At 43.2% G+C, this 21853-nt stretch overlaps 1 protein-coding gene across 1 annotated transcript in view; it reads left to right on the top strand.

Moving 5' to 3' along the window:
* LOC134661242 (probable E3 ubiquitin-protein ligase HERC2) overlaps positions 1–21853 on the top strand; it is an 83335-nt gene that overhangs the window by 20007 nt on the left and 41475 nt on the right. Inside the window, exons 8-38 of the mRNA XM_063517229.1 lie at positions 115–235; positions 542–710; positions 1202–1412; positions 2378–2526; positions 3759–3918; positions 5838–5935; positions 6419–6574; positions 7331–7436; positions 8031–8148; positions 8834–9053; positions 10252–10396; positions 11016–11098; positions 11214–11284; positions 11386–11519; positions 12237–12433; positions 12837–13053; positions 13149–13386; positions 14970–15140; positions 15315–15503; positions 15991–16153; positions 16517–16635; positions 17254–17426; positions 18013–18572; positions 18882–19006; positions 19079–19446; positions 19695–19861; positions 19978–20120; positions 20459–20642; positions 20870–21097; positions 21206–21324; positions 21401–21584. Coding sequence (XP_063373299.1) covers positions 115–235; positions 542–710; positions 1202–1412; positions 2378–2526; positions 3759–3918; positions 5838–5935; positions 6419–6574; positions 7331–7436; positions 8031–8148; positions 8834–9053; positions 10252–10396; positions 11016–11098; positions 11214–11284; positions 11386–11519; positions 12237–12433; positions 12837–13053; positions 13149–13386; positions 14970–15140; positions 15315–15503; positions 15991–16153; positions 16517–16635; positions 17254–17426; positions 18013–18572; positions 18882–19006; positions 19079–19446; positions 19695–19861; positions 19978–20120; positions 20459–20642; positions 20870–21097; positions 21206–21324; positions 21401–21584 — 5486 coding nt within the window. The remainder of the gene's footprint in view (positions 1–114; positions 236–541; positions 711–1201; positions 1413–2377; positions 2527–3758; positions 3919–5837; positions 5936–6418; positions 6575–7330; positions 7437–8030; positions 8149–8833; positions 9054–10251; positions 10397–11015; positions 11099–11213; positions 11285–11385; positions 11520–12236; positions 12434–12836; positions 13054–13148; positions 13387–14969; positions 15141–15314; positions 15504–15990; positions 16154–16516; positions 16636–17253; positions 17427–18012; positions 18573–18881; positions 19007–19078; positions 19447–19694; positions 19862–19977; positions 20121–20458; positions 20643–20869; positions 21098–21205; positions 21325–21400; positions 21585–21853) is intronic.

Below are 21853 nucleotides of genomic sequence, written 5' to 3'. Positions count from 1 at the left end.
CAGTAATACTCCCTATTGACAACTGTCGGACAGATGCCTAACAATTTCCTAGTAGCGAGTATCGTCACGAGCCTCTTCGCTTTGAGACCGATTTGACGTTTTCTTGTATTACAGGGACCTCAGTATACCCAACGGAGATGGTCTGATGGGGGTCCGGAAGGCTGGTATAGCTCTGATGTGCCACTTAAACAGGCTCGGTGAACCGCTACTGCCACCAATAAAAGGATTCGTTACTGTAAGTTATTACTGATTAGTGATCAAATTAAAAAAAAATCTCAACTGTTACCATAACAACTATATTAAAGGAGAATTGAAGTTTCGTACACGAAAATGCACACACAAAAACACGCATGGATACACCCATCCAGCAAACCTTACGGGGAAAAAATAAAGTTTAAGATTAGTCAGTTAAGTCGCTCTATACACGACCAAGCATCACTGTTAAAAGTTATCCTCCTACTAAAAACCATTGTTTTCCACTAGGAGACATATTGATTCGTTCACTATTATTTTGACAATAATCTTTTTTTAATTATTACAGTGCACAGAGTCGGCTCAAGAGCTATATTCCGTTGGCTACGGTCCGCTCTGCTTCAGCGGTCTGCGATTCAGACAGATCGCGTGTGCGGAGAAGCTAGCACTAATGCTGACGTGCGACGGCGATGTGTACACTATGTACTACGATACCATGGCGCCTCATTTAGTACAAGGTGAGTGATCGTACTAACTGCCCTATTTAAGATTTTTGCAGGCATTTTTTAAGTCCGTGAATGAGGTGGACGCGGAAATAACGCTCCATTGTAGCCATGCATCTCTGTGAACAAATGTATCACAGTTGGCGTCGGACGATCGAATCGCTCGGAGCGTTTTTTGAGGTCGTGATATAATACTGACTTGCGACGTTAATATCTGATTTCACATACAAAATAGATAGTAATTACGACGGGCGGCTGAAAAGTTCGCGGCCTTAGATTAAAGTAAAATGTTTCTTATTAATCGTTAATAATCGTTAGTAATGGCGGCAATATTTAAACTACCAAAGAGGCGAGGAAAAAAGTAGCATACTTTTTTTTTCTAGCTTAGGCCGCGAAATTTTCAGCCTCTCGTATTGTAATTAAATATCAATGCATTTACGTTCGTTCGTCGTCAGCTCTGCTGGATGTAAAGAAACGTTGAACATATTAATATTATCCTTTCTCAGGATTCGAAAACAAAATAATCGTCCAAGTGGCGTGCCACCCGGCCGGGCGGCACTACCTCTGCGTGTCAGCCGACGGCGGCGTCTGGTCGTGGGGCTCCGGAGAGGACGGCCGGCTCGGGCACGGCGACACGGCGCCGCGGGAGGTGCCCGCGCAGATCAACCACCTCGCGCACCACGAGGTCGTGCGGGCTGTAGCGGGGCCCACTAGCAGGTCAGTGTATACAGGGTGGCGCATTCAGATCGGTCAGTATGGGAAAATCTGAAACTATAAGACATACAACGATCTCTTCTTAGGAACCATGTCATCGATTTTAGTAACAAGAAAAACTGCATTCATACATTTAAAAAAAATGTGTACTCAGCTCGGGAATCGAACCCGGACGTTTTGAAAAAAAAAATCTAAAATTATTTCTATTTAGATATCGATTGTGTAGGTCTTAAGCAGTAAATGTTACTATGAAACATGATGTCTGAAATGAATAAAATGCATTGTTTTCATATCCTTTAATTTATTTTAGTATGTTTTCGAAATGGCCACCATTTTTTTCAATACATTTTACATAAAAAAAATTTAAATGTATGAATGCAGTTTTTCTTGTTACTAAAATCGATGACATGGTTCCTAAGAAGAGATCGTCGTATGTCTTATAGTTTCAGATTTTCCCATACTGACCGATCTAAATGCGCCACCCTGTATATTACGGTAAATTTAGGATATCTAATTCCGGCTGCACGCACTCGTCGAGACACCACGAGACAGGGCAAGAACGAGTGTGAACAGTCGCCATTAGATATATCGGAGTGGCCAAAGTGTTCCCAAATGTCGGAACACGCAATCTAAGGCATTGACAATACAGGCGTGTGTAGATATTTGTGACCACCTTGGCCGGTCCGATATATCCGATGGCGACTGTACATACTGCTCCCTGCTCGTCTCGCCCTTCTCCGATTGGGTCGGATTTTTGCCGAGACTCGACGAGTGTGTAGAGCATAATGTCGCTTTTGCAATGCATTAAATTGTTGTCAAATAAAGAATTGTTTTTTTTTTGACACTCATTGTTGAGGTTAACGTGCAAATTAATCACCCAAGCTTCTACCGATCTCTTTAAGCGAAGTATGTTTTTAAACAAAACATGTTGCAAAAATTAACTTTGTTGTATGTTCAATTGTTTACAGTGCTGTGATAACGTCCCGTGGTGCCCTCTACACGTGGGGGCGTGCGAACCACGGTCGCCTCTGCCACGGCACGCTCGAGGCCTACCTCACGCCGATGGCCGTCACCTTCCACGTGCACAGCATGGAGCGCATCGTCGACATCGCCTTCGGTGAGTGACACTTCTAAGTAAGGCCTGAGGGGACGCTCGAGTTGGGTGTGCAGCGGGGCAGGGCGTGCATGTTAAACAAATGCAATCGTATAGGAGTGGCAAACAAACAAAATTGGAGCATCCTGTACTCAGGCGAGTGCAGTCCGGTCCGGCCAGAGCGGCCGGTCGGCAGAATAATAGGATAAGGAAAAATGTTATTTATTTAGCGCTCAGTGCGGTGGTGTCGGTTGTTGTAATTTAAATGATTAAATTGAGCATGTTATTAATGTAAGTAGTTTCTTAAGTCGTTAAAGGGGTCAATCAACTATTTCTTGTTGTTATTCTGTCCCATCAGCGAGGAGACAATAGGAGCATAGATTGTTAGAAGAACTGCTTTACCATGTTCTACTAACATGCTCAGTAGATGTCCAATTATGGAAAGGTCTTATAAGTACCATAAAATGCAAGTTTGGATCATTTAAATACGAAAAACCTAGAATTTTAAGAGCGACTCAGGAGACCATAACCATAGCAACGTGTGACAAGAAAAAGTTGATTAACCCAAAGATATTCTATTGTTGTATAAAATCTACCGCGGATGAAGTATCGAAACAAACCTTACTGGTTTACCGATACTTTTGTAATTAAGTTTAGATATTGTGTTGTAATTACCTGAATAATAAATAATAAATAAAATTGCACGCTGCTCAGATCACTTGTGAATCAGAATTTGACCCCGAAAACTATACATAAGATTGACACGTTTGTCGGTCGTGCGCAGGCAGGGGGGTGTCACTCCGCAGTTTAGGTACATTTGGCCGGCGCGCCCATCAGACAGGCGTATAGCAGTGGGCTGCCGCTCGGCGTGCACGATAGTCGTGTCACGTGGCGCTCGCGCAAAATTGAAAATACACAATGGCTTCGAAACTTACTCCGCGAGAATCAGACATGCTATTTTCGGATAAAACATGTATGTTTACATAATCAACGTTTGTAATTCCTACATATTTATCTTAAAAACCATAAATCAGTGGGTATAGGTATAAAAACTTGTCAAGTGATAACCCCGTGCCGACACTCACAGCTCGGTCATAAAACTGCGGCGCGCAAAGGAGATTCACGGTTCGTGCGCGGTTATAAGTTTCAATTTTGCTTGCAGGCGGCGATATAGGTGTAATTTTATACCTAAACCTGACTTTTGTGAAGGGGTGAATTTTCTGTACGGTAGTACTATTAGTTATTCTGTGGCGCAGGTTGGGGAGAGAGCTACACGCTATGCTGCACCGTGGAGGGCACCGTGTACACGTTCGGCGAGACCGACGGCGGGCAGCCGCGCGCCGTCGCCGCGCTCGCCACCATCAAGATTGTGCGCGTGTACACCGGCGAGAACTACTCCGCCGTGCTCACTGAACAGTTAGTTTTACATATAATAAGAAAAAAACCGGCCAAGTGCGAGTCGGACTCGCGCACGGAGGGTTCCGCACCATCAACAAAAAATAGAGCGAAACAAGCAAAAAAACGGTCACCCATCCAAGTACTGACCCCGCCCGACGTTGCTTAACTTCGGTCAAAAATCACGTTTGTTGTATGGGAGCCCCACTTAAATCTTTATTTTATTGTTTTTAGTATTTGTTGTTATAGCGGCAACAGAAATGCATCATCTGTGAAAATTTCAACTGTCTAGCTATCACGGTTCGTGAGATACAGCCTGGTGACAGACGGACGGACGGACGGACAGCGGAGTCTTAGTAATAGGGTCCCGTTTTTACCCTTTGGGTACGGAACCCTAACAAGAGTGCTCACTCCATACATCATCCAAACTATTAATTTCAGTGTCTACATCTAGCATCAAGTAGCGGAACTATCAGTACTGCTACTTGACAATAGATGTAGCACCGACCGGAAAGTCTTATCTCAACAGCATAAGACTTTCCGGTCGGTGCTACATCTATTGTCAAGTAGCAGTACTGATAGTTCCGCTACTCGATGCTAGATGCTAATAGTCTTCTTTATTCTATTCTATTCTTAGTACCAAAACTGATGTATGGAGTAAGCAATCTATGTATTTTTTTCTCTATGATTTTACTGAAAATTTAAACTTTTATTAACATCTAAAGTTATAGCTAAGCACAAAGAATTTCGCACATTAACACGCCTGTGTAATCTTATTGCTGTCCCGCCCGCACAGTGGCATTGACCGCCGGCATTATCGGCAGTACAGCAATGTCACAAATTTTCGCACTTAAGCTTTGGATTCCTCCGAAAACGGTGCCGTCTATGACGGCCGTCATATAGCGGCAGCAAAAGACGGCCGTCTTTACGGTGGCGACATGTGGAAAGTACCATGGCGTCATAACACACCGTCATCCACCAAGGTCAAAGCGGCAAATTTGAAAAATGTAGGCGCGATGGGATAACGTCCCATAGAAAATTTGAATTTCGCGCCTTTTCCTACTGACAAGATTTGCTTGATCATCTATAATTTACTTGGAGGATGAAATATCATCAGAAGAGGAAAATAATCGTAGTACGGAATTATTTATTCAAATCTCGTGTCATTTATTCCAAAATGGCGTCACCGCTATCTAATAAAACGTTCACGAAACTATCGACAAGGTCATGACGGCCGTCATCTTACGTTACGTTGACAATCAACGTAACGTAACGCCGTCTAGGAAACCGCGCCATCTTGTTTACATAGACAACGTTCTAGTGACGTCAGTCAACGCTATATAGCGGCCGTAATATGACGGCACCGTTTTCGGAGGAATCCAAAGCTTTAGCGTCCTTACTTTACCCAGAATTAGCTACTTTCCTACTAGTCAAATCAGCTTCTTTTTTTGAACTGTCAAAACGATTTTCTAATATGGAATTTATAGAAACGTTTGAAAACGTGTATAGTGACGTCACGGTCAACTCACCTACTTTTTATGTTGAATCCAATTTATTAAATAGAAATAGTATCTAAAATTACTGTTATCTATATTTTTCTAATAATTATCTGGTGCTTTATTTCGTGCACGGTATGAAATAATTTATTGTAAGTAGAGGAAAGTACCCAATTGTGCACAGGATAGGTAGAATAGACATAATGTAAACGCCCCCTTGCTCTTGGTTCTGCAGCTGCCCGAGGTAAGTAACGACGTAAGTCATATCTCCCCCAGCCCGGCTAGCACATGATTGGCACGACTGTATCTCGCGGCGACAGCTATATAGAAAAAGTCGGGTAGTCTATCTCGCCGCGAGATACTGTCGCGCCAATCATGTGCAAGGCCTACAAGTTATATTTTTTGCAATTTCAAATTATTTTAGCAAATGTTATCGTGTTTCAGAGGTGTTCTGTACACCTGGGGCAAAGGGGAAGGCTACCGTCTCGGCCACGGCAACGCCGAGAACGTGAATTTCCCGAAACCAATCGAAGCTCTCAAAGGTAATTTTCGAACGAAATTATAAATTTATTTTATACAATTCCACGACAGGCTCCGCCTGGCAAGAAGGACTCAGTGCGTCATTTTCTTGACCCCGCGGTGATGTGACTCAGCCCGACTTTGCCTATTCTTAGTAAACTAGTGTGTCTTTACAATTATTAAGTAACAATGATTTTGACATCAATATTTTCACAAACGCAGATTACCTCCTAGAGAAGACCTAGAGAAGCTCCGCTCGGCAATTGTTAATCTTCTAAGGCCAAATGTGCATTACAATGTACAACTCCGTTTCAATCTAATAAGAACCTTTCATGAACCAAATAAAGTAGCATTTCTTATGTGTTATTCCTTTCTTAAACAAATGATCATTCATCCCAATTTACTATTCAACCAGGTGGAAATTAAAAATAGGAAAATTTTGTATGGGAACCCACATTTTGTTCAAAATGAAACCATTTATAATCAACACAATGTGTTTATTCCAGGCAAACGGGTGATCGACGTGTCGCTGGGCACGTCGTGTGGCGTCGCGTTGCTCGCCGACGGCCAGCTATACTCGTGGGGTACACACGAGAGAGCACATCTGTTCTCTTCGACGCCAGTCAAAGTTAACGTTCTGACGTCGCCTTTTAGAGCTAATGGTAAGTCAGAGAAAATGTAAAAGGGTGATCGGTCTTTTAGGCCTTGGTTTCCAGTTGACGCCGTACGCTGCGTATAGCGTCACATTGTAAACAATTTAAGGCAGTAAGTACGTGACACTACGCAGCCCGGACACCAAGGCCTTACCAAAGAGAATTTGAAATAGAGCCGGATTGTCAAAGTAAATTATGAAGCCACTGTAAATTTACTGCCATCTTTCGACAGAAGATTAAAACTGTTAGAATGCCATTTAACAAATTGACACATATCAGTGAAAGAATAAGGATCAAAGTCAAATGGCGTTCTAACAGTTTAAATCTTCTGTCGAAAGATGGTAGTGAATGTACTGTGGCTACTTACATAATTTACCATGACAGTAACTCTCTATACACTCTTTGGCCTTACTAGGATTCGTCAAATAGTCAGTGAAACCATTGAGAAATATAGTAAGACAAGAGTGCTCACTCCATACATCAGTTCAGACTATTAATTTCAGTGTCTACCTCTAGCATCGAGTAGCGGAACTATCAGTACTGCTACTTGACAATAGATGTAGCACCGAACGGAAAGTCTTATCTCAACAACATAAGACTTTCCGGTCGGTGTTACATCTATTGTCAAGTAGCAGTACTGATAGTTCCGCTACTCGATGCTAGATGCTAATAGTCTTTTTGGTACTAAAACTGATGTATGGAGTGAGCACTCTATGTATTTTTTTCTCTATGGTGAAACTACTTATAGTTGTTTATTGTTTTCAGGCGTCACAGTGGGACTCATCAAGATGTTTGTGTGGAGCGAGGAGACGGCCCGCGATCTACCCGCTTCTCTGCCGTTCGTCATCGACCTTTCCGACAGTACATTCGAGTAAGTGAAATATATAAAGCGGAGTCCAGACAGGATGATCAGATCGACCGATTTGATAAGAAAAGAAATTGGCGTCGATCTCCAATTTAATGGTCGTAGAAAAATATTGTATACAACGTTGTTTAACTGAGTCAAAAAATACTCGTGCCGTCTTTATTAAAAATTTTCGGCTTCGCCTCAAATTATTACGCCACTCGCCTTTTTTGACCTCTCTTAAACAACGGTTGCATAATGTACTATTAACATTCTAACATTTTATGCTTAACGTATTTTACATCATAGTTCAATAAAACATTTTGGCTATTACTCTCCGGACTTTTAACTACCACCGTAAGCTCGCATCCTCGATACCAATATTACCGATATAATTAAATTGAAATGATTATGAAATCGGCGATCGAAATCAGCGAGCCAAATTGGCGTTTGCGTGCACGGCTTGATTTGATCGGACAATTTCATCAGATTGGCGAAAAATTGTCGTTGTCTGGACAGGCCTTAACATTACAGGTGGAATATCACCCTAATCTATGAGTTGTAATGTCACCCTAATCCTTTGTTAATTCAACAATATTTCATAATAATGTATATTTTCAGATTACTAGAGAAACTGCTCAGGCTAGTAGTGGAGCATAGCAATGGCGCAGCGAGCAAAGAGATTATGCATGAAGATGAATGTCTCGCCGTTTCGTGTCTCAATCTGTTGAGGCTTCAGGTAACTTTTCTATTGATAAAGATTCATTCGTTGCTTTGATTCTGCTTGATATTTTACAGTTGTTTAACTTGGCACGAGCCTTGGAACCCTCGCCACACTCAAGATTTCACTTTTCGAATCGCTCGCTACGCTTGTGGTCCAATTACGGAATTGGTTCTTACTCGGGTATCAATATCAATATTGGCACGAGCGGCTAAACAACAACTTAGCCCCCTTGTAAAACAAATGATTATATTGTCAGTTTTAATGATCCGGGTGTCATATTTAACTGGATACCAAAAAGAAAAATGTTTCTTGAAAAAAATCCGTAGTCCTTACATTGTTTTTATCAAAAGTTTTACTTGTTACCAAGTTAACCCTTGTCATAGAGAAATATAGTAAGACAAGAGTGCTCACTCCATACATCAGTTCAGACTATTAATTTCAGTGTCTTGCAACATCTTGCATCGAGTAGCGCAACTATCAGTACTACTACTTGACAATAGATGTAGCACCGACCGGAAAGTCTTATCTCAACAGCATAAGACTTTCCGGTCGGTGCTACATCTATTGTCAAGTAGTAGTACTGATAGTTCCGCTACTCGATGCTAGATGCTAATAGTCTTTTTGGTACTAAAACTGATGTATGGAGTGAGCACTCTATGTATTTTTTTCTCTATGCCCTTGTACAATGGTATGCCCTTAGGTCCAAGCTTGGCAATGTACCCGCGGCCCCATCTGCGAGGACGCCAACGAAGTCCGGCCCTGGTGCGCCGGGCTGCACAGCGCACTAGTGGCGCTGGTGGAGGGCCGAGCGGGCCCCGCGGCCGCGGCGGCGGCGCGGCGCGCGCTCGCCGCCGCGTGGCCGCTGCTGCTGCCGACGCCGCAGGTGCGGGCGCAGCACCTTATAGAGTTGCTGCCGCAAGGTTGGTCATTTATGTACAGTCACATGTTTCAATTTCTGACCCATTTTTAGGGTTCCGTAGCCAAATGACAAAAAACGGAACCCTTATAGATTCGTCATGTCTGTCTGTCTGTCCGTCTGTCCGTGTATGTCACAGTCACTTTTCTCCGAAACTATAAGAACTATACTGTTGAAACTTGGTAAGTAGATGTATTCTGTGAACCGCATTAAGATTTTCACACAAAAATAGACAAAAAAAACAATAAATTTTTGGGGTTCCCTATACTTAGAACTGAAACTCAATTTTTTTTTTCATCAAACCTATACGTGTGGGGTATCTATGGATAGGTCTTCAAAAATGATATTGAGGTTTCTAATATCATTTTTTTCTAAACTGAATAGTTTGCGCGAGAGACACTTCCAAAGTGGTAAAATGTGTGCCCCCCCCCCCCCCCCCCTGTAACTTCTAAAATAACAGAATGATAAAACAAAAAAAAATATATGATGTACATTACCGTATAAACTTCCACCGAAAATTGGTTTGAACGAGATCTAGTAAGTAGTTTTTTTTTAATACGTCATAAATCGCCTAAATACGGAACCCTTCATGGGCGAGTCCGACTCGCACTTGGCCGCTTTTTTGTACCTTGTCACAGTGACAATAGCATGAAGTCTCTAGCTACTTTCATATTGATTATCACTGTGACAAGGTACGAAAATGGGTCATAAATTAAAACATGTGACTGTACAATTTACGTTAAATAGCTGGAATTAAGAAATTGATGGTATTATGGAACGTGGCCACTCGGGTTTGCGAGCTTGTGTAATAATGTGTAAGGCCTAATCAAGGCCCGAATGGGTCCCGCTACTGTGACTGATAATTTATATCTAAAGTGAAATGATATCTAGGATACCGATTTACTTTTCGTAGCCTTGAGGCTAGAAGATCCCCATTTCTTTCCCTCATAATTAGGTCTCACACTACTTTAATATAATTCACACAGACTATGTCACCAGAATAGGACATTGTAAGACATTAGGACAAAGATGCAAAATACACACTTTCACTCTATATAATACCCGCAAGTCATAAAGGGGTTATTACATTAAACCTGTCGCTGGACTCATTTTAGGACTATTTTTTGTTAATTCACGCAATATTGGAATGTGATCTGTTAAGACGATGCTTTTACTTTACATAACTTTTCTTATTTTTGCAGGCACAAGTTCGATCAGCGCCGGTGCGCACTTTATGACGGAGCTACTGGTCTGGTCTCTGCTCGGCGGCGGCGGGCTTAGCGACGCCCTACAAAGCGTCCTTCAAGAGCACACTGCTGATGAATACGCGCATCTCACACTATACGAGTAAGCATATTACAGCTACTGTCAGACAGTTACTCTCTAGTGGACTCCATGACACAATCGAGGAAATATCAATATCTCATTATGAACGTCATATTTTCCACACTTTATCATTGCAAATGCCATGCAGAGTTAGTTTGGTTCGACTCTAGGTTGCATATTGTCAAAGTGACTCGTCATCTCCACAAATATGTACTTATGCCTTTAGCCATTCCTTCCAGCAATCAGTGAGATAAATTGTGTTCGTAAATTTGACAACTGAGGTATAGGCACCGTGCGCATTGGTGGGTCTGCCATCTTGTGGCCTGTATCAGAAACGTAAACATGTACATTGCCAAAGCAAGTATACCATTCTTGTAAGTGTTCTTGTGCACATTAGGTTCTGCCATCTTGTGGGCTACGTCGGAAGCATAAACTTCACATTTACGCCTCGCGCCAAAAAAACTGACGGCTCCTGTGCTGCCCCTATGCACGCATGGCTATAACTTTATGCGGTAATAAGGTTGTCAAGCTCTGGCATTTGTTATCCAGCTACCACAAAATGCTTCTTAGTATTAATTTGTCTATCTTTTAAGTCCAGACACTGTTATTGATGTCCATAAATGTTATCTAATGTTTACAGAGGTTACGATCAAATCGACATCACAACCGGGCACCGTGGGAATGGGGTCTCGCCTTGCTGCACCGAAACCGAATGTTGCGTAGGTGCGTTTAAAAATACGTATGTATGTAACTCACTACAATCGAGTTTTCAAACCACTGTTATGCGTCGTGAGACAGCATAGAGGAAGAAATGTAACATGATGAGTTTTTGTTTCAGTATCCGAGCAGTTTCAGCCCAATAAGAAATCAGCTTCAGAAAAGGCTGCAGCAGTCCCATTGATGCATTTAGTAAGTATCGAAATGCCTACATTCTTTTCGATCTTGTTTTTAATCGGTCTCTAGATATGTGTGTGGTCATCATTCTAAATGATTTATGTTATCTATCATAGGTAAAACATCTCGTCCACAACACGAGCGCTCAGACGCAGATATATTTTAAAGCCGTGCTCAGCGGGGACCCTGTCGACTCAAACCGGCAGGATACAGTCAGCCCTAGCTGCGAACTGCTTATTAGGTTCCAAAGGTACGTAGGTCCATTCGACAAATGGCAAATATATATATCATAAGTGTTACTTGAACGCGTCAAAATTCGATGATTTTGAGTCCTTATCAACACTGCCAATACGTGCAGTAAGTTGCTACGGTTGATGACGAAGCGCCTCGATGTCCTTATGGCCTATTTTCGGAATATTAAACTGACTTACGGCCATAATCGAACTTTAAGATACGTCAAATACTAGAGATTGAAACGATATTGTTTTGCTATTTTGTTTTTATGTAAATTTATAAAAATTATAGAATAGATTTGTTGATAGGTATGTAATTTTTTAAATGATGAATTTTGCGGATTATTTTTATTTATAAGTTTTTATCCAGATTACTATACAAATACGATGTTTTAAATATGGCATTTTTAAGATTGTGCGTAATTATATAATATGCTAGTGTAAATATACTATGTACATACATCCTTGCTTTGCCCTAACAGGGCCCATGTGAAACTGTTTATAATAATATTGTGTAACATCTATATTACCATGGTCGCAATAAAGTATTATGATTATGATTATGATATGGAATGAATATGACAGTGTCAAACAAGTGTCAAAAGTGACGTTTCTTCAAACAAACGCGTCACTTTTGACACTTGTTTGGCACTGACATATCCAATCCATATCGTTTCAATCTCTAGTATTTGACGTATCTTAAAGTTCGAATATGGCCGTTACTGTCCTTCCAGACTTCTTTTCTGCGAAGCGATGTGGCTACGCGGCGGGCGGAGCAACCGCGGTGGCGTCCGCGCAATCGTCACCGAATACATAGAGATGCTGGCCGACCAGGTGCAAGTGACGCTCGGCGAGTTCACTCGAGCCGTGTACAAGGCTGACAGCGCGCAGTTGGAGAAGCTCACGGAGATTCTGGCTTCTGACATCGTTGGTAAGTTTGGCAGCAATCACAACCAATCAAAGCAAAGGAAGTACTTGAGCTTATACTCGGTTATGTCTTACAAACGGCGCTCGCTCGTTAAATATGTTTCCAAATAACACCTTTAGGGCCACCCCACATCTAGCGTCTTTCGAGCGTCGGCGTCTGGTCAGCGCTATGGAAAATGACGTTGCGTCGACGTTCGGCCATAGAATTGTAAACGCCGACGCTCGAAAGACGCTAGATGTGGGGTGGCCCTTAGGCGTACATATACAGGGCGCCGGAGAATCAGTGAGGAGAGGTGGCCAGATTGCCTTTATACAAGGTTCCATTTGTAGTTAAACTTGACTTTGTTTATTTAGAAGGATACTGATTCTAGTTAGCTTTATTTCAGAATCGCATTTTTATTTATCAGGGCGAGTTGTAAGCGAGCTATCAACATGGGTGGCGACATGCGTGGGCCGCTCGCCGAACATCCTCGCGCACGCCGCCGACGCGCTCATTCGCATAGCGCGCGCCTGTGACGACGCGGCACAAATACTACCATCCGCCGCCAGCTTGGAGATGGACCAGCTCGGCTGGCCTGGGCTCGTCACCAAGCTGAACCAGCATAACAACAATGTTATACGAAAGTAAGTACTTAGGTATTGCTAAAGCCTAGGGAAGTGGCTACTTACCACTTTTAAAGGCTATAAAAATTCCATCTACATATTTTTTATCTTTACAGGTGTGATCTTTTAAACCATACGAAGGAAGGCGGCTCCTGGATAATAGTCCGAGGCCACGTGTACGACGTGGAAAACTTCGAGTGCGACAACCCCAGTACGAACGAGTTGGTGCGCAAACTGCGCGGCTGCGACGCTACGGCGGCGCTCAGCGTCGAGCCGCATGCGTTGTATTTGTCGCTGATCACGGACAAATGCGTGGGCATGGATGCCGATCAGATACACACGCACAAAATCGAGGTTAGTTGAGTATCTTATCATCAGCCCCTAAACTGAATGTGATGATCACTGAGTTGGTGCGCAAATTGCGCGGCTGCGACGCTACGGCGGCGCTCAGCGTCAAGCTGCATGCGTTGTACCTGTCGTTGATCACGGACAAATGCGTAGGCATGGATGCCGGATCAGATACACACACACAAACTCGAGGTTAGTTGAATATCTTATCATCAGCAAACTAAGTGTCGGTTGCACCAAACTGTTTGTCATCGTTAAAGAGTTCGCTAAATTTTATTGTATGGAAAGTTTCATAATATAGTACGGCTCTTCTGAGGTGAACTTTTCGCTTCAGACCGTAATCTTTCAAACAAAGGCCATTGTCTCTATTATCGCAAAAGCGCTTGCTCCCGACTTGGCACGTGCCAGTACAACATTCATATTGAAAAACAACCGGTATCGTCATAGTATTAAGGTTCAAATTTAATGTCACTGATATTCTAGATATTACGTTTTGGTAGTGTAGGACGATAAACCGCCCCGAAGCGATACGGCGCTCATATTATTTTAATACTTAGTGTGGTGTTAAAAATGAAACGCGGTTATTTATTATATTGTTTTATTTAAATTATTAGCTTGCGGTGGTAAATGTAATAATTTACAAAGGTGCAGCTGCAAGCATTGTTATTTTTTCTTATCTTTAAAATAACGATACTGTGAAATTAGCACCTCTGATGTGATGCCGACGCATAGTAACAATAAAAACACTGATAAGGCAAACGTGGAGCTTTGAAGCGTACAGCTTTTCTAACAAAACGTCACGTGTCAACGGTCAGAAGAAAGGTCGGTTATAATATAAGAAAGAAATTGATTATATCTGATTTTTTATGACACGATTTTATCTAGTAGTACGTATAACTGTTTATATACCTATACGGAAAAATTTTGATTATACCTATGTTAAACTTATTAATCTTAAATTTACATTGTTACCTTAGATTTTGTTATATAAGATTTTGTTGTATATTACAACGCTTTATCATAAAATAACCGTGTTTCATTTTTAACACCACACTAAGTATCAAAATAATATGAGTGCCGTATCGCTTCGGGGCGGTCTATCGTCCTACACTACCAAAACGTAATATATAGAATATCAGTGACATTAAATTTGAACCTTAATACTATGACGATACCGGTTGTTTTTCAATATGAATGTTGTACTGGCACGTGCCAAGTCGGGAGCAAGCGCTTTTGCGATAATAGAGACAATGGCCTTTGTTTGAAAGATTACGGTTTGAAGCGAAAAGTTCACCTCAGAAGAGCCGTACTATAAACCGCCGCGGCTCGCCGGCTGATTTTGATTCTGTCAGGTGTGGAGGGTGGGTGTTTTGCTCTTGCATCTGGCCGATTAGAAGCCATTCTATATTTTGATGTCTATTATCTTGCTTACCCAGTAGCAAACGAGGATGAATCAATGGTCTAAAATTCAATAGATTATATTAATCACTATTTTGTTTTTGCTTAGTAGAAAATGAGGGTGAACTAATGATCTAAACACAGTTAGTAGATTCTTATCATAATTCATCACTATTCTGCTATTCTTCCAGGAAAGCACGTCATCCCTCCGAGTTCACCACCTGATGACGTCAGCAGCGTTCCACATAGCGCTCAGCGTGTCGCAGTGCGGGGTGCAGCTGGCGCGCTCGCTGCCGCAGCAGCGCGCCGAGCGCGAGGCGGGGAGCTTCGCCGCGCAAGTGATACTGCGGGGCGGACTGCAAGTTAGTCACTTATCTTACTTTAATCCATTACATTACACTTTTTACCTGACTACAGCTAATCAAAAGGAGGCTTATGGTTATGACCGTTCGTTGACCGTTTATGTAGGTAGTTTGATAGGTACTTATTATCTTAGCATACCGTCATCATTAATAAAGGGTCCATTATAATTCTAGGATGCCAACCCGCCGAACCCGTTCGAAGAAGAAAAGGCCGAGGCTCGAAGCGGCTCATCTACTGGTGGCAACAGTCCCGCGGGCGACACCCCGCCCCCCGCGTATACCCCGCGCGTGCCGCGCTCCGGGCCTGGCGCGGGGACTAAAGCCGATGCGTTGCTACTTGCTCTTGGAGAGCCTAAACTACATGTAAGTTTTCTGATGCTTGCCATCCTGGTTAAACCTATTTGAAGAAATGTACTTATCTGATCTGGCATTAGCGCCGCTCGCGGGCTATTTACGAATTTATCCCTTAGCACGCGTCGTACTATCACCAAAGAATTTCCGAGTGGTAAAACTTTTTAATTTTTTTATTAGCCTATATGAGTGTCCCACTGCTGGGCAAAGGCCTCTCCCCTTGATTTCCACGACTCCCGATTTGGTGTTTCCTCCGGCCAGTTGTTCAGGAAGTTGTCCAGGTCATCCCGCCATCTCCGTTTGGGCCTGCCCCGTCCACGTCCCTCTACCGGCATCCACTTGGTGGCTAAGCTAGCCCACCTCTCCGGATGCATGCGGTAGACGTGACCTGCCTAGTCCCATTTGAGCCTAGCGGTTTCCCCGCCTACGTCAGCAATGCGGGTTTTAGAGAGCAGCGTGGTGTTTCTATGTGGTAAAACATGTGTGTGTTATTTTTCAGGACCCCCTAGCCCTCCACCTCTGGTGGGCGTGCGAGCGTCGCGAGGGCGCCACCCCCCACTTCCCCCCGGACCACCCGCTGGAGGAGTTCAGGCGGACGCTGCTCGCCGCGCTGCTGTACCACGCCGGGCTGAGTGAACACGCCCTCGCCATCGCTAGCGCCGGTCAGTTGTCACAGAGTATAGTTGACACGAGGAATGATCTCCTTCCCTGATTCTCCTTCCGGTCTTTACACCTTCGGTAGGTGAGGGGAGGAGACACTTCTCATTATTCGATTGAGCTGAAACTTCACATTTCACATACATATGTAAGTTGGATGACAATTCAATATTATGGTACGATCGAGCTGATGTGATAAAGGAGGTGGCCATTGGAACTCTGTGATAAAACAACGCAACCTAGTTATGATTGGGTTCGTTCGAATTGTCCCGATGACTGTTTAGCTGCTGAAAGAAGAATATCAGTCAAAAAAATTGTCCTAATTTGATTTGATTCATGTTTATTAAAATGTCTTATTTGGCGTACAGAAATGGACAAGGGTGAAGTGAAACTGTCTCCGGCGATGTCAGAAATAGTTAAGGTTGTACAACAGAGCAAGTGGACGCTCATGAGGACCAAGCAGCAGCAGTCACGTGGGTACAAAGAGGTAAGGCAACAGTGGTGAGGTGTGTTGAATAGAATAATAACAATTATTGGAACGAAATAATTAAAAACAGTTAAACACAGGTAAACCTAAGATATTCAGACACTAAAGAATAGGCATTGCTATTCAGACGTAATTAGATAGTTGGAGGGCCTCACAAAGACTAGTGATTCCACTATAGAAATTTGGACCTTATATTATGTAATTGTTTCAATTTTTAAAGACAGCTGCGATGGTGGACACGCTTCCACTTTAATGCGAACTATGGTAGTATCAGAAGAAACGAAAGTAGAAAGATCACATAATTATGCGACTGCGATAGTGCGTAACCTTAGTATAGTACCTATTTGTTTAGTATCATGTCACTATCTGTGAGTTCCTATAATTAATTGGCTTCCTGTATCTACTATAATCTTTATCTTAATGTCACACCTGTTGGATCTCCAAATAAAACAAAATAAATAAGGAATAAACTTTTCTTCAGAGCGAAAATCGAATTTAAACTCTTGTGAGACATACTAACATTGAATAATTTTACGGTTTAGACTCACTTGTTTTAAGTCACTCGCGCGACATGTTCTCTTATGAGGCTTACATTACGGTCGTGTTTCCCTTGCCCAGGTGTGCGCTGTGCCCCTGGAGCGCGCTCGTTTCCTCCTCCACGAGGTCCGAGCAGCGATATCGCCCGCCGTGGCCGCGCTGGAAAAGCGGCCCCCGTCCCGCCGCGAGCCCAGCGCCAAGAGGATATTCCAGAAGGTCATGAGGCTCGTCAAGTCTGGCTGCTTCAACAAATGGTAACAAGACATCTGTGTGAAGTATGATAGTTGTTAACTCGCATTTACATACTTATACTCGATACTCGTTCACACCTGAGGATACCGAAGACCGGGCGAAGTGGAGAAGACTGAGCAGGAAAGCGGACCCTGGCGCTAGGCCGGGAAAACGCTAGGTTGAAGAAGATACTCGTGAATCGTATATAAATAAGTAACTTGCTCGAGTTACTGGGCTGCTCGCTTCCTTTTAGGCGAAAGCTACATGCTCCTTGTTCAAGCACCACAAGTGATGTCATAATTTAGGTTGTATATTTTCCATAGAATTAAGTTATATGCAAACATGGGTCTTATAGCTTGAATCGAAACAAAATAAGATAATAATTCTTCTAATCGAAACAAAATAAAATAATCCTTATTTTTCACGGCTTGGTCACCTGCAAAACTCGTTCATGCAAGGGAGCGCAGATATTAAAATTTAAGTTTTGTAGCTTTCTTTTACTTACCTCACAACCATTTTACAGTCTTCGGTAATATGGAATAGATTTATTGAATCATCATTACTTGCCATCTCCAACACCCAAATTATAATGATATTGTTTTGTTTTAGTTTCGAAACAACGAAAGACCTGCGTAACAGGCAGAACAGCCTCAGCAAGAGCATGCTCAAAGCCACCGGCAGCCTACTACAAGGCGATGCCTTACTAATAAAATCATCCATAGCTGCTAACGCCACCAGCAAAACCCCAGACGATCTCACTCCTAGTATACTAGAGAATTCCAAATCTTCAGAAAAAGTTGAAAGCGCCAGCGACCCTAGCTCGAAAGAACTGGCCAATCAGCAAACCAAGACTAAAACTAAGAAAGTCTCCGATAAAGATGTGAAAAACGCCTCTAATTTCGACGGCCAACGCACGCAAAGTGACTGCAAGCTTTCAGAAAGAGAGGATGACGATAAAACGCCTACGAACGAGATCTCGATTAGTTCTATAAATGATACGGACAACTCGATCTTAAAGGAGTCGATGGAGAGCGGCAAGCAAGTGTTGTTGCTGGCTGACGATTTGAAGAATGATTTGATCATGGCCGACGAGGAGAAGGATGATGATACGTCGGAGAGGAACAAGTTTGTCAATGCTTGGGTGGCGAAGTTGGCTTGCGAAGAAAAAGGTACACTTACAAAACGCTATTATCCTTTTTAGGTTAAATTTATGCACATGCGTTGTGCTTGGTATTTGCCGCTAAGTATTGCTTATGAGATAAGGTCCTTGTGCAGTCAGCTATAGAACAAAAAATTGCATGGGAGTTTTTATGCAGAATGGATTATGTATCTCTGTAGCTGACTGTACATGACCTTCCTATGTTTAAATACGGCCTGGGTTACACAAAGCGATCATGTGGATAAACGCGGCCTTTTATCTCGTCTTATTTTTCGAAATGCTCAGAAAAAGACATGATAAAATCAATGACTTTCCACAGACTTATCATGGATGCTTGAAGAAGTGTCTGCAGAACAACAAAACATAACTGCAGCTATCGTTGACTTCGTTCTCTCAGAGACCCCTTGTGATATCGACACTCTAAAGAGGGCGCTGTATTGCCAGGTAATACTTAAACTTTGAATTTGTGTTTAAAAATATACCTCATTTCTATTCTAATACGGTTGTTTTTTCCAGATCAAGCGGGCCGACATAAGGCTAAGTGGCTACGTGATGATTAACAAGCTTCTATGCGCCGCTCAAACCATGTCAGAGACCGTCAAATACGCCAGTCTGACAGGCTTACTCGGGGGTTCAGTATCCGAAACTCCACCGTACTGTCCCCTCAGACCGCACCATCCCCTAAAGCCTCCTTTAGAAGGCATTGAATCTGTGATACCTTATACTAAATACATGGTGTTGTTTGAGAAATCGAAGCTGCTAGATTATATTTTGATAGAGTTAAAAGCGAAAGTGTTAGACGGTGAGCAGAATCAGCCGCTGCCGTTGAAAATGAGCGCAAATTATGGAGCGCATGCGTTACTGAACAGGCCGGCTAGAGCAAGGTGAGATATAAATAATAATTAATCGGAAACCTTTTTTATTATTATTTATTTTATCAGACGAATGATACCGCGATCTACCTTGGCTCGCTCTCCTCGGAGAGCGACAGATTTAATGATATAAGCACTTGCGCGATACAACACACAGATTTAAATGACGCTCGCTCGCTGTGGCGGATCGTGGCGCGATGTCAGCATGTGTATCACATAATATGTACTCGTGTACACCCAGAATAACTGTTATTTTTCAGATTCCTTCTAGCCTTCTTAACGTTACTCGTGGAGGGTTGCCAAGGCTCTGAAATGGAGCAACTAGTCAATGGGGGCGCGTTAAGCTCCTGCCTCACGCTCCTCAAGCAAATTGGCGGCGATACGCTGCAAGCGTCTTGTTTTGTGGTCAACGCAGTTAAGGGCAAAGGTGAGTGTTAGTATGTTATCATAACGTTCCTTGTGGCATCTACTTCTGCTGTTCATTTGGCGCTCGTCACGCGGTCATTATATTTTACACTAATAAGAAATAATTCTCATTTTCAGCCACAGAACGTCTACTAATATTCGAAGATGAGCGTCTAGGAGCCCGTGCTCGCGGCGCCTCTCTGACCGGGCCCGAGCTGGCGTCTCTCATGAAGATTGGAACTAGAGTCGTTCGCGGCAAGGACTGGAAATGGGGCGACCAGGTTAGTGTAACTTTCGGACTCTGTCGTCAGTATCAAGAAACAACTTGTTACATTAAATCAAAATCCTGGTCACGGCACCAATTGAGTCAATAGTATAGACCCAGTTTAAGCAACATACGTTATACAATCATTCTCAGAACGTCCGCTAACATTCAAAGAGAAGCGTAAAAGAGCACACAGTAAACAAGATTCCGTGTTTGACAGCAACCAGTTAATAGAATAATCGACAAAACAGTCTGAAGTGAGAAAACTTTTCATGCAAAAATGCAATTGAGTAGATGCCGTTCTCGTAGTGAACACATTTATGACCAGTATTTACCTGAAATATAATGTTTCAGGACGGAGTGCCCGGCTCCGAAGGTCGCGTAATAGGTGACCTCGGTGAAGACGGTTGGGTGCGCGTGGCGTGGGACGCGGGCGGCACCAACTCGTACCGCATGGGCAAAGAGGGCAAATACGATCTCAAACTGGCGCGGACTCCCTCGCCGCCGCCCTCCGATGACGAAACCGTCAATGAGGATAGTGAGTGTTTCCATATTCTCCCAGCATCTTTTTATTACTGAAAGTTGACAATCAGCTTAATAAAACGGAGGGCATCATAAAGCGACATCTACTTTAACTGTGAGATTTGCCCCAAAAATATTTTATCGTTACTTATTTTACTGTGCTTTGAGAACGTGAAACTACTAATAAGTTTTATAATATCAATTCACGGTTGAAGTGTGCTTAATATGTATTCTGATTTTTAGCGGACTATATCCTGGACTGGTGGCCCGTGGGCGAGGTCCGTTCAGCTTGCGCCGGCGCCGTCCGCCTGTTCTGCGCCGCCGCCGGCGAGCTGAGCGCCCACAGCGCCGTCGCGAGGCGAAACGTGGTCGCACTGCATCGTAGGCTATTAGCACTCGCTCACGCACATCACACGCCGTCGCCGACCGCGTTCAATGGTTACAATCATACCGCGCTGGCTTTACTGCGAGGTGAGTTAGTGTGATATACGTCGTATTAATACGACATAGTACGTGCGTCTATTCTCAATCGTTTATAATCATTGTATTATCTAAAGTAATGAAATATTTTGATTTCAGCGAGCGCACACAATCCGGAGATGAGAATATTATTCTGCACGGATTCGTGGTTTGAACTCTGCTACAGCATCATATCCGGAACTGAGAAACCTATCAACCAGGATCTCATTTACTCTCAGGTATAAATAAATACAGTATATTTATAACATTATTAACGAGTGGAATGATACAGGCGTAAACCATGTGTCTTTTCAGATCCAATGCATGTGGCTGCTCCGTCGAGTGCTAGCCGAGCACACGGGCGCCGAAGAGTGGCGGCACACGGTGTGCGCGCAGCTGATCGCGCTCACCGGCCGGCTGTGGCTGGAGACGCACCCGGCCGACCCGGCGCTGCGGCAGACGCTGGCCGCCCCGTACCCTTGCGACGAGGAGGAGATAGGTACGGCAAGGCTGATCACAGAGCCCCGGAGTCGATTGAGAGTTGCATCAACCCTAAAATTGGTAAATAGAAAAAAAAACAAGCGTCGTTTGCCCCTAACCTAAGTGGATAAGGAAAGCCAAGTTTAGGCTTAAGAAATTGGTCGATCGTAGTTTTTTAGTCTAAAATTGGGTGAGCTATGTAACCGTCTCCTGAACCAAGTTGCGAAGGTTGCAACTGCGGAGGTGCGCCCCGAAGCGAGACTTAACTTCCTCACATACTCACTTAAC

Source organism: Cydia amplana, chromosome Z (genome assembly GCF_948474715.1).
Source record: "Cydia amplana chromosome Z, ilCydAmpl1.1, whole genome shotgun sequence".
Classification (NCBI taxonomy): Eukaryota; Metazoa; Arthropoda; class Insecta; order Lepidoptera; family Tortricidae; genus Cydia; species Cydia amplana.
This window is presented reverse-complemented; position numbering and strand designations above follow the sequence as displayed.